The sequence below is a fragment of the Oncorhynchus clarkii genome, chromosome 13, assembly GCF_045791955.1.
Source record: "Oncorhynchus clarkii lewisi isolate Uvic-CL-2024 chromosome 13, UVic_Ocla_1.0, whole genome shotgun sequence".
Classification (NCBI taxonomy): Eukaryota; Metazoa; Chordata; class Actinopteri; order Salmoniformes; family Salmonidae; genus Oncorhynchus; species Oncorhynchus clarkii.
This window is the reverse complement of record NC_092159.1, coordinates 1,015,093-1,027,595: the sequence shown is the minus strand read 5'-3', so window position 1 is coordinate 1,027,595 and position 12,503 is coordinate 1,015,093. Positions and strand designations below refer to the sequence as shown.

The window sequence follows — 12,503 nt, the reverse complement described above, 5'->3', positions numbered from 1 at the left end:
GAAGGAAAGAAATCCCGTTTGATCTAGAAATGAGCAGTTTTCGTTGTAGTATTGATGATAGCACGACGCTAACGAACAGTACAGTACAGCGAAGCCTTATCATTACAAAAAGTTTTTATCTGGGTGATATTTTTTTATAGGCGCACTGGTGCTTCCATATTAAAATTCCAGGTCGCACAGGAAATATTAAGGGGCATGTGCGACTGGAACGTGGTGTGTGTGTGTGTGTGTGTGGGGGGGGGGGGGGTGGTGGTGTGTATTAGACTCTCCTAGGGTGGTGGAACGGTGTGGGGGGGGGGGGGGGTATTAATCTCTCCTAGGGTGGTGGAGACCTGGACTGTTTTCCTCTAGGCAGACCTGAGTGGTATACAACAACAGCAGGATCGATGAGTTAGCCAGATACCTTTTATTATTTTGTACTGAAAAACGCATATCTAAGTTCGGATTTTTGAATTCAACCAGAAAATCGTAGTTATTATTATTAATCATAGTTATTTCTGGTACTATATTAAAAAAAAGTTAGATGGCTAGCCCTTATTGATCCTGCCTTGCAGTACACCCCTCTCAATATTAACATGTACATTATGAATAAATACTGTTGGAATTAGATTCGTACGTTTTTCTCAGTCTGTACATTAGTTTATTTTTTCACACACACATACACAATGCAAACACAAGAGGAAATATAGCACATGTAAATAGATAGCACTTGATTAACACACAGAGAAAATACACAAAGACAGAGTTCTAAAAAGTTCTAATTTAATTAAGAAGCATTACAACTGACCTACTCTATAGTGAAACAGATATACTCACTCCATGTTCAATTCATGTTAAAAAAAAACATTGAGTTCACTTTGTACAATTTGATTTTGTGTGGCATAAACAAATAAACAGTCAGTGAAAAAAAAAATTTGACAAGTGTTGGAGCACTGTACGTGTTAAATACATCAGTTAATTAATGAGTTACGTTAAATCTCTCTTTCCACACTGAGAGCAGTGGTAAGGTATTTCCCCTGTGTCTGTTACCTCCTGGTCTTTCAGGTTCCCTAACCAGGTAAATATCTTTCCAATATATATTTCTCTGCAATGTGGATTCTTTCAAGGCTTCTCCGTGGAGTGTGTCAGCTCATGTTTTTTCAGGTATCTTGCCTGTGTGAAACTCTTTGCACACTGGGAACAGGGGTGAGGCTTCTCTTTTATGTGCGTCCACTCATGTCTTTTCAGGCCCAGTAACTGAATAAAAGTCTTTCCACACAAGGAGCAGTGTAAAGGCTTTTCTTCTGTGTGAATTCTCTCATGTGTTTTCAGGTGCCCCAACCGGGTAAAACTCTTTCCACACTGGGAACAGGGGTGAGGCTTGTCTTTTATGTGTGTCCATTCGTGTGTTTTCAGGCCCCATAACTGGATAAAACTCTTTCCACACAGGGAGCAGTGGAAATGCTTCTCTCCTTTGTGTAATATCTTATGTTTTGTCAGGCCCCCTAACTGAGTAAAACTCTTTCCACACAGGGAGCAGTGGAAGGGCTTTTCTCCTGTGTGAATTCTCTCATGTGCTTTCAGGTGCCCCGACCGGGTAAAACTCTTTCCACAATGTGGGCAGTGGTAGGGCTTTTCTCCTGTGTGAATTCGCTCATGTGTTTTCAGGTGCCTCAACCGGGAAAAACACTTTCCACAAAAGGAACAGTTGAAGGGCTTTTCTCCTGTGTGCATTCTCTCATGTTCCTTCAGGCCCCCTAACTGGGTAAAACTCTTTCCACAATCGGAGCAGCGGAAAGGCTTCTCTCCTCTGTGCCTTCTCTCATCCATTTTCAGTTGCCATAACCGGGCAAAACTCTTTCCGCACTGGGAGCAGTGGAATGGCTTTTCTCCTGTGTGTATCATCTCATGTCGTTTCAGGCAAAATAACATGGCAAAACTCTTCCCACACTGGGAGCAGTGGAAAGGCTTTTCTCCTGTGTGTATCATCTCGTGCCTTTTCAGGGACCCTAACCGGGAAAAAGTCTTTCCACAGTGGGAGCAGTGGTGTTGTCCTGCTGTGTTGGACGTCTCCGGCTCCTCTGAGTCTGTTCTTTCACCTGCCAAAAAATAGTGTTTATTTAAAAGAGAGAGCTAAATGAAATAACTGTCTTCCTATGAAGACAGTCAACTCGTTTTAGTGAAACTACTGGAAGTCTACAGGTATGTTAGCGGATGCTGGTTAGCATTGGCTATTGTTTTGAATTGTTAAGATATATTTTTTTTTATTTAAGCTTTATTTATACAGGTTTTTCTCATTGACATAACATGGGCCAGTAACTGAAAGGTTGCTAGATCGAATCCCTGAGGATGACTAGGCAGTTAACCCCACACACCCAAATATTTGTACACTGACTTGCTCTATAGTATGTCCATCCAATGTAGCGATGACATGATTAACAACATGCCTGGCATTTGAAAATATCGCACATGTTGTTTTCTTGGAGGCCTTCAGCTGCCTACTAACTAAGGACTCCAGGACCTTTGACAGTACAGACGATTTTGATATGGGTCGATAGCTGTCAAGTAGTGAAGGATCTCCACCTTTCAGGAGAGGCAGCACAAAAGCAGATTTCCATAACTTGGGGACTTCCTTAACATTAAGCGTGAGGTTAAAAATACATGTTAAGGGGCCTTCCGGGTGGCGCTGCATCGCAGTGCTAGCTGTGCCACCAGAGACTCTGGGTTCGAATCCAGGCTCTGGGTCCATGGGGCGACGCACAATTGCCCTAGCGTTGTCCGGGTTAGGGGGGGTTTGGCTGGTAGGGATATCCTTGTCTCATCGCGCACTAGTGACTCCTGTGGCGGGCCTGGGCGCAGTGCACGTTAACCAGGTCGCCAGGTGCACAGTGTTTCCTCCGACACATTGGTGTGGCTGGCTTCCGGGTTGGATGTGCGCTGTGTTAAAGAAGCAGTGCGGCTTGGTTGGGTTGTGTTTCGGGGGGACGCATGGCTTTCAACCTTCATCTCTCCCGCGCCCGTACGGGAGTTATAGCGATGAGACAAGATAGTAACTACTAACAACTGGATACCACGAAATTGGGGAGAAAAAGGGGGGTAAAATTTAAAACAAATTTTTTAAAAACATGTTAAGGGGGAGGGGAAGTGCACTGTTGGAGCTAGAAACACAAGCATTTCAAACAACATCTGCTAAATATGTGTCTGCAATCAATAACATTTGATTTGACGAACCCTGATTTTATCTTCTATCTTTGTATCCATTTCACTCTTTTCAAAGTTGGGACTCAAAGTTCCTCCACTCATGCCTCCTAAAATAATTGTTCAGCAGGATGCAAGGTAAGACAAATGAGGACTAATGTCTGTATGATTTGTTAATCTGTTACATCTTTAGAACCCCTTTAGAACCCAAACTTTAAAACCCTGTTGGTCCAGCAGGCTGTCTAGAACCCCGTTGGTCCAGCAGGCTGTCTAGAACCCCGTTGGTCCAGCAGGCTGTCTAGAACCACGTTGGTCCAGCAGGCTGTCTAGAACCCTGTTGGTCCAGCAGGCTGTCTAGAACCCCGTTGGTCCAGCAGGCTGTCTAGAACCCCGTTGGTACAGCAGGCTGTCTAGGACACCATTGGTCCAGCAGGATGTCTAGGACCCCATTGACCCACCAGACCAACATCACCCCGGGGGACACCAGACCTACCTCCCAACATCACCCCGGGTGACACCAGACCTACCTCCCAACATCACCCCGGGTGACACCAGACCTACCTCCCATCATCACCCCGGGGGACACCAGACCTACCTCCCAACATCACCCCGGGGGACACCAGACCTACCTCCCAACATCACCCCGGGGGACACCAGACCTACCTATCAACATCACCCCGGGGGTCAACAGACCTACCTCCCAACATCACCCCGGGGGTCACCAGACCTACCTCCCAACATCACCCCGAGGGACACCAGACCTACCTCCCAACATCACCCTGGGGGACACCAGACCTACCTCCCAACATCACCCCGGGGGTCACCAGACCTACCTCCCAACATCACCCTGGGGGACACCAGACCTACCTCCCAACATCACCCCGATGGAAAGAAAAAAAATCAACCAAACTTTAAACCTAACTTTGCAACTACCTTTAGCCTAATAATGGCAGTGTGATGTTGTGGAACAGCATCAAAAACATGGCATGCAATCATTGGTGGTTGTGTGCAGTGTGAATGCTATGCAGACCATCTGGAGCAGCACCATTCTCTCCCTCAGGGGTGTTTTCATACTGGCACACTCATGGCCATAGACATCAGAATGAATAGAATGGGATTGGAACCTCTAACCCCGGTCAACTCATTAGCATAGACATCAGAATGAATAGAATAACCTCTAACCCTGGTCAACTCATTAGCATAGACATCAGAATGAATAGAATGACCTCTAACCCTGGTCAACTCATTAGCATAGACATCAGAATGAATAGAATGGGATTAGAACCTCTAATCCTGGTCAACCCATTAGCATAGACGTCAGAATGAATATAACGGGATTGGAACCTCTAATCCTGGTCAACTCATGGCAGTTTGACTGGTCAACTCCTGGGAACACTTGCAATGGCTGCTTGGCGTTGTCATTAAATCAAAGTTTAATTGTCACATGCTTCATAAACAACAGGTGTAGATTAACAGTGAAATGCTTCCTTTCAGGCCCAACAATGAGAAGAGAAAGAAAATAGAGAAATAAAACACGTCATCATAAATACACAACGAGTAACGACAACATGGCTGTATACACAGGGGTACCAGTACTGAGTTGATGTGTAGGGGTACCAGGTAGTTGATGTGTAGGGGTACTAGATAGTTGATGTGTAGGGGTACCAGGTAGTTGATGTGTAGGGGTACGGGGTAGTTGATGTGTAGGGGTAATGGGGGTAGATATGTACATATAACTAGGAATAAAGTGACAGATGAGAAACAGTAGCAGCAGCGTATGTTGATGTGAGTCAAAGTTCATGCAGATCGTCCAGGTAGCCATTTGGTGAACTCTTTATCAGTCTTATGGCTCGGGGGGGAGAAGCTGTTCAGGGTTCTGTTGGTTCCAGACTTCACACATCGGCACCTCTTGCCGTACGTGATACGATCATTTCCATGGCAATGTAGAATGTTCGTTCAGATGACGCTAACGGATGTGGCTCATGCAATGGAATGTATTTATTGTAATGTCAGTCGAGTTGATTCAACAAATCACAGCACAGACTGATGAGAACACTTCCTGCTTTTAGTTCCTGCTTTGCTCCAATGGGTACACTCGCAACGGCCGACAGTCCACCCATTATGACATCATCGTCTTGAATGGGAACACCCGTTCTGTCCAATGAGGGGATTCGATTCATCTGGCGCCCAGAGAGGCTCGTTTTACAACCTGGTGAAGTTTTGGAACTGGGCTGCCTCCCAGGTCTGAGTCAGCACATGGAGTAATGAGGAGGATTCTGTGGGAAGATCTCAATTACATACTCCTCAGGTCACCTCTGCTCATCTCCTTCTCAAAACACACATTGGATGAGAGACAGAGGTCCTCTGGATTTCTCATCCAATGCGTTCTGAGAAGGAGAGAGGACACAAAGAGTATGCGATTGGGATCTTCCCTGCGTTTTACATAAACCCCACGGTTCTCAAACATTGTACCTAGAGACCTACCGTCCTGTAGGTTCTCAATCCAACCCTAATTAAGCCCAGCTGTTGGAGTAAAAATCTACAAGATGGTTGCTCTCTAGGTAGATGTGTGTAAATCCCTGGTCTAACTAATGCTGAGTGACACTGTGAATTGCTTAGTAACTGTAATTGTTGTTTTATGTTTTATAATAACATTAAATTGTTAATAAAACATTTTAACTACAATGTTATTTCTTGAAAATGTTATTCGTCTAAGACGCTATGAGCCTCAGCTTCCTGGAATCCAATGTAGCTGCTGTTGGGGTCGGGGTAGTTAGATATAACTGCTGCCACCAAAAGCTGGGATGACCCGTCGTTGGCCTTGACCTAGATGTTCTCCCCTCAGCATCCACTCCAGGGTGAGGACCCGTCGTTGGCCTTGACCTAGATGTTCTCCCCTCAACATCCACTCCAGGGTGAGGACCCGTCGTTGGCCTTGACCTAGATGTTCTCCCCTCAACATCCACTCCAGGGTGAGGACCCATCGTTGGCCTTGACCTAGATGTTCTCCCCTCAGCATCCACTCCAGGGTGAGGACCCGTCGTTGGCCTTGACCTAGATGTTCTCCCCTCAACATCCACTCCAGGGTGAGGACCCGTCGTTGGCCTTGACCTAGATGTTCTCCCCTCAACATCCACTCCAGGGTGAGGACCCGTCGTTGGCCTAGACCTAGATGTTCTCCCCTCAACATCCACTCCAGGGTGAGGACCCGTCGTTGGCCTAGACCTAGATGTTCTCCCCTCAACATCCACTCCAGGGTGAGGACCCGTCGTCAGTCTGATGTTCTACCTCCTCCATTATCAGAATAAACTGGTCCCATTGTCGACAGCCGAGACATTCACTGTCTTTTGGTAGAGGTAGGCATCTCACTCAACTACACCACCAGTCCCTGTGCGTTCTGGATTAGCTTTTTCCTGTTTTCTTATGACATTATACAGTTTGTTGAGTGCAGTCTTAGGTCCAGCATCGGTCTGTGGTGGTAAATAGACATTGTGGTTGTTTTGTTTTACTCTTGGTAAATAGTTAACCTGCCACCATCCCTTTGATGAAGCGTGGTGATGAGACCTGAAAATAGCTGTGCAGCGACGCTCCCCATTCAACCTGACAGAGGTTGCAGAGGATCTGCAGAGAAGAATGGGAGAAACAAGCGTGCCAAGCTTGTAGAGTCATACCGACGAAGACTGGAGGCTGTAATCGCTGCCAAGGGTGCTTCAACAAAGTACTGAGTGAGTAAAGGGTCTGAAAAGTTATGTAAACGTGATATCAGTTTTATATTTTTAAAACATTTGCAAAAATGTCTATTTTTTTTTTTGTTTTTGCTTTGTCATTATGGGGTATTGTGATGTCATGGAAGCAGAGCTATAGGAAACAGGGAAGACAGGGAGTCAACAGGAAGCAGAGCTATAGGAAACAGGGAAGACAGTGGATAAAAGGCTTGGGTTCTCAACTTAAACAGGGAGAACCAACAAAAGCCATTACTATCTCAACATATCTCATGCCAACTGATGAACAGCCCAGCAGGTCTTAAGTATCACCTGGGGCAGTACGGGTGAAACGCCTTCTGACTAGAGAGATGACAAGCCAGCACGGGTGAAACACCTTCTGACTAGAGAGATGACAAGCCAGCACGGGTGAAACGCCTTCTGACTAGAGAGATGACAAGCCAGCACGGGTGAAACACCTTCTGACTAGAGAGATGACAAGCCAGCACGGGTGAAACACCTTCTGACTAGAGAGATGACAAGCCAGCACGGGTGAAACACCTTCTGACTAGAGAGATGACAAGCCAGCACGGGTGAAACACCTTCTGACTAGAGAGATGACAAGCCGGCACGGGTGAAACACCTTCTGACTAGAGAGATGACAAGCCAGCACGGGTGAAACACCTTCTGACTAGAGAGATGACAAGCCAGCACGGGTGAAACACCTTCTGACTAGAGAGATGACAAGCCAGCACGGGTGAAACACCTTCTGACTAGAGAGATGACAAGCCAGCACGGGTGAAACACCTTCTGACTAGAGAGATGACAAGACCGCCATTCTGACTAAGAAGATGACACCAATCAGTGCACAATTACTTTAGCAAAAAGCAGCTCGAGTTTCAGAACTAATGAGCTGCTCTACAACAGTGAATACACTGACCACAGAACACTGACCACAGAACTAATGAGCTGCTCTACAACAGCGAATACACTGACCACAGAACTAATGAGCTGCTCTACAACAGTGAATACACTGACCACAGAACTAATGAGCTGCTCTACAACAGTGAATACACTGACCACAGAACTAATGAGCTGCTCTACAACAGTGAATACACTGACCACAGAACTAATGAGCTGCTCTACAACAGCGAATACACTGACCACAGAACTAATGAGCTGCTCTACAACAGCGAATACACTGACCACAGAACTAATGAGCTGCTCTACAACAGCGAATACACTGACCACAGAACTAATGAGCTGCTCTACAACAGCGAATACACTGACCACAGAACTAATGAGCTGCTCTACAACAGCGAATACACTGACCACAGAACTAATGAGCTGCTATACAACAGTCTAATCCACACACCACTGTTCTTACTTGAATCTGAATCTCCCTCTTCTTCTCCTCTCACAGTTCCACGCAGACCCGGTGTTTTCCTGCAGTCGACCAGCCGCACAGACACCCTCTTCAGACCCCACAGTAAGGCAACAGTGGGAGAGGCACGACCTGGGGACTCTGGGAGAGGGAAAGACATGTCCTGGAAACCACAAAAATAAACAATCAATTTAGGGTGGGAAACACTCTCCTACCTTGATTCCGCTCATTCTCTGGACCTCCTGCTATAAATGTTGTGGAGGAGAAAGTCCAAGAGGAGGAACCTCAGATCAGAAACACACCCTCCTTGATTCCTAATTCTCTGGACCTCCTGCTATAAATGTTGTGGAGGAGAAAGTCCAAGAGGAGGAACCTCAGATCAGAAACACACCTACCTTGATTCCGCTCATTCTCTGGACCTCCTGCTATAAATGTTGTGGAGGATAAAGTCCAATCAGAATCATCTGTATTTGCCAAAAAAACATCATATCAGTATTTGAATGAACCTCAAATGTTCTCCTCCAATGGATTTATAGGAGGAGGTCCAGGAATTAAGGAAGGAATGTTGAGAACCAGAAACACTTTGTGACTGGGGTGTACTCACACCACTCCCCCTCTGCTCTGGGGTGTGGCACTCTGGAGCCAACTCCGCCTTCAGCCTGTTGCTAGGAAACCAATCCTTGTCTTTCACATCGCATTCTTTGTCGCAGTGAATAGAATCGTCATCACCACCACCAAACTGTCTGGGACTCACGGGTGTCACATTAGATTCTTCCTGTATCTTTCTGATGTCCTCCTTCACTGTAGAGCCCTGGGAGGGCCAGGAAACTGCATATTGCCTCGTTTTTGGATCTGTAAAAGGGAAGAGAGTTTGATTACCGGTAAAAACATAGGTTATAGTTTGCTCCCTCATCTGATTCCAAACATACCACTTATCATCCTAAGACCTTCGGTCGGAGTGCAATAGATGAGCGAACTCTGAATACAAAACTAAACAAAAAACATAAATCCACTGTTAAAAAAGTACTCTTTTTTTAACGAGGTCTGTAGAATGCCCCTTTAAAACCACACCCTGGTTCAACAACCCCATAGTGTGTCCCCTGTTAAGACAATACTCACTGGTGTTAATCGGATCTTCAGTCTCCTCCTCTTTCACCACAAAAGGTTCTTCTTCTTTCAATATGATATCCTCCTCTATCTCATCTTTCATTCTGAAAGCTTCTACCTCCCCTTCTTCCACTATGACAACCTCTATCCCCTCTTCCTCTTTCACTGTGACAGCCTCTATCCCCTCTTCCTCTTCCTCCGTTTTAATTCGACAAGCTTCTTCCGTTCCTATCACTGTAATATCCTCTTCTTCTTCTTTAATGACGATGTTCATCCCCATAGCTGCTTTCTCCGTCCAGCAGACCTCCTCTTCATTAGCAGGGGGAGAGTATCTTAGTGAGCTCATTGTCAGGGATGTTAGCTAGCTAGCTACTTAGCATTAGCGACTAGCCTAGTGCTAGGCTCGGTAACACATTTGCAAATTTAATAACAAGAAAATTACGTTTAAATGAACTAGTAGATACGTTAACAGAACTGTGTTTAAATCACTGGGGTGGTATTTGTGTAGCTACACAAACATGGTCGACAGAGCTTCAATGTTTCTCCTTCTTGTCGGCTAACAGGCTACAGAGACGGTTCAACCGTGTCGTTCCAGAAGCGTCCACAGCGGTCGGTCGTCACTAGTTACCACAGCCACAAAGTCCACAAAAAAAACACCCCTTTCTACAATTTATCTTGTTAAATTTTGTTAAATTGTTAAATTGATTTCAATCTCAACCTTAACCACATTGCCAACCTTATGCCGAACCCTAAATTAAGACCAAAAAGCAAATGTTCGTTTTCATAAATTTTTTTCGATATCGTCCATTTTGACATTGTGGCTGTGGTAGCTAGTGGAAACCCGTGTGTCCACTGCATTATACGTCACGCGAGAAGCATCACCTGAAAAACTCACTTTGTCATCTGCTGACTGAAGTAACGCAGTTTCTAAAATGATTCACTAAATCTAATCAAACACGTGGTTATTGGTCACATACACATGGTTAGCAGATGTTATTGGTCACATACACATGGTTAGCAGATGTTATTGGTCACATACACATGGTTAGCAGATGTTATTGGTCACATACACATGGTTAGCAGATGTTATTGGTCACATACACATGGTTAGCAGATGTTAATGCGAGTGTGCTTCTAGATCGGACAAAAGCAGTAATATCTAACAAATAATCTAACAAATTCACAACAACTACCTTTTACACACAAATGTAAGGAATGAAGAAGAATATGTGCATTTAAATATATGGATGAGCGATGGCCGTGTGGCATAGGCAAGATGCAGCAGATGGTATAGAGCAGTATATACATATGAGATGAGTGATGTAGGATATGTAAACATTATTAAAGTGCCGTTATTTAAAGTGACTAGTGATACCTTCATTAAGTCCATTTATTAAAGTGGCCAGAGATTGTTGTTGACAGCAGCCTCTCTATGTTAGTGATGGCTGTTTAACAGTCTGATGGCCTTGAGATAGGAGCTGTTTTTCAGTCTCTCGGTCCCAGCTTTGACGCACCTGTACTGACTTCGCCTTCTGGATGGTAGTGGGGTGAACAGGCAGTTGCTCGGGTGGTTGTTGTCCTTGATGATCTTTTAGACCTCCCTATGAGATCGGGTGGTGTAAGTGTCCTGGAGGGCAGGTAGTTTGCCTCCGGTGATGCATTGTGCAGACCGCACTACCCTCTGGAGAGCCTTGCGGTTCAGGGCGGTGCAGGTGCCGTACCAGGCAGGCCCGACAGGATGCTCTCGATTGTCTATCTGTAAAAGTTTGTGAGTGTTTTAGATGACAAGGCAAATGTCTTCAGCCTCCTGAGGATGAAGAGGCGCCACTGTGTCTGTGTGGGTGGACCATTTCAGTTTGTCCGTGATGTGTACGTCAAGGAACTTAAAACAGTCCCCTTTCTCCACTACTGTCCCGTCGATGTGTGTGTGTGTGTGTGTGTGTGTGTGGGGGGGGGGGGGGGTGCTCCCTCTGCTGTGTCCTGAAGTCCACGATTATCTCCTTTGTTTTGTTGATGTTGTGTGAGAGGTTATTTTCCTGACACCACACTCCAAGGGCCCTCACCTCCTCCCTGTAGGCCGTCTCATCGTTGTTGGTAATCAAGCCTACCACTGTAGTGTCGTCTGCAAACTTTATGATTGAGTTGGAAGCGAGCATGGCCACGCAGTCATGGGTGAACAGGGAGTACAGGAGAGGGTTGAAGAACACACCCTTGTCCCCAGTGCTGAAAATCAGTGGGGTGGAGAAGTTGTTTCCTACCTTCACCACCTGGGGGCGGCCGTCAGAATGTCCAGGCTAGACAATCTGGACCCTCTCTTTCTAAAATTATCTGCCACAATTGTTGCAACCCCTATTACAAGCCAGTTCAACCTCTCTTTCGTATAATCTGTGATCCCCAAAGATTGGAAGGGGGAGACACTCTAGACCCACATTTTTACAGACCTATATCTATCCTACCCTGCCTTTCTAAGGACTTTGAGAGCCAAGTTAACAAACAGATCACTGACTATTTCGAATCCCACCTTACCTTCTCCGCTATGCAATCTGGTTTCAGAGCTGGTCATTGGTGCACCTCAGCTACACTCAAGGTCCTAAATGATATAATAACCGCTATTGATAAAAGACAATACTGTGCAGACGTATTCATTGACCTGGCCAAGGCTTTTGACTCTGTCAATCACCGCATTCTTATCGGCAGACTCGATAGCCTTGGTTTTTCAAATGACTGACTCGTCTGTTTCACCAACTACTTCTCTGATAGAGTTCAGTGTGTCAAATCAGAGGGCCTGTTGTCCGGACCACTGGCAGTCTCTATGGTGGTGCCACAGAGTTCAATTCTCGGGCCGACTTTTCTCTGAATACATCAATGATGCCGCTCTCGCTGCTGGTGATTCTCTGATCCACTTCTACACAGACAACACCATTCTGTATACTTCTGGCCCTTCTTTGGACACTGTGTTAACTAACCTCCAGACAAGCTTCAATGCCGTACAACTCTCCTTCCATGGTCTCCAACTGCTCTTAAATGCAAGTAAAACTAAATGCATGCTCTTCAACCGATCGCTGCCCACGCCTGCCCGCCTGTCCAACATCACTACTCTGGACGGTTCTGACTTAGAATGTGTTGACAACTAC

The 12,503-nt window shown here is 45.7% G+C and overlaps 1 protein-coding gene across 2 annotated transcripts; it reads right to left on the bottom strand.

Moving 5' to 3' along the window:
• Nucleotides 1–617: 617 nt before the first annotated feature.
• On the bottom strand, nucleotides 618–9,985 carry LOC139424263 (zinc finger protein 436-like). 2 transcript variants are annotated; one of them, XM_071175951.1, is made up of 4 exons: nucleotides 9,382–9,985; nucleotides 8,867–9,114; nucleotides 8,266–8,425; nucleotides 618–2,078 (listed from the first exon to the last, which is right to left on the bottom strand). In XM_071175951.1, the coding sequence occupies exons 1-4, from the start codon at nucleotides 9,713–9,715 to the stop codon at nucleotides 1,102–1,104; spliced, it is 1,719 nt and encodes a 572-aa protein (XP_071032052.1). In that variant the 5' UTR covers nucleotides 9,716–9,985; the 3' UTR covers nucleotides 618–1,101. The 2 variants fall into 2 exon arrangements, with proteins under 2 accessions (XP_071032052.1, XP_071032053.1); XM_071175952.1 differs by having other exon boundaries at nucleotides 9,017–9,114; nucleotides 9,382–9,961.
• Nucleotides 9,986–12,503: the final 2,518 nt, after the last annotated feature.

What these genes read in the sequence shown, in the direction of transcription:
- LOC139424263 (XM_071175951.1), bottom strand. Translation starts at nt 9,715, where the DNA reads ATGAGCTCACTAAGATACTCTCCCCCTGCTAATGAAGAGGAGGTCTGC. An exon ending in TGAAGATCCGATTAACACCA is followed by an intron (nt 9,115 to 9,381) that starts GTGAGTATTGTC and finishes TCCCTTTTACAG; the next exon opens with ATCCAAAAACGAGGCAATAT. An exon ending in CAGAGCAGAGGGGGAGTGGT is followed by an intron (nt 8,426 to 8,866) that starts GTGAGTACACCC and finishes TGTGGTTTCCAG; the next exon opens with GACATGTCTTTCCCTCTCCC.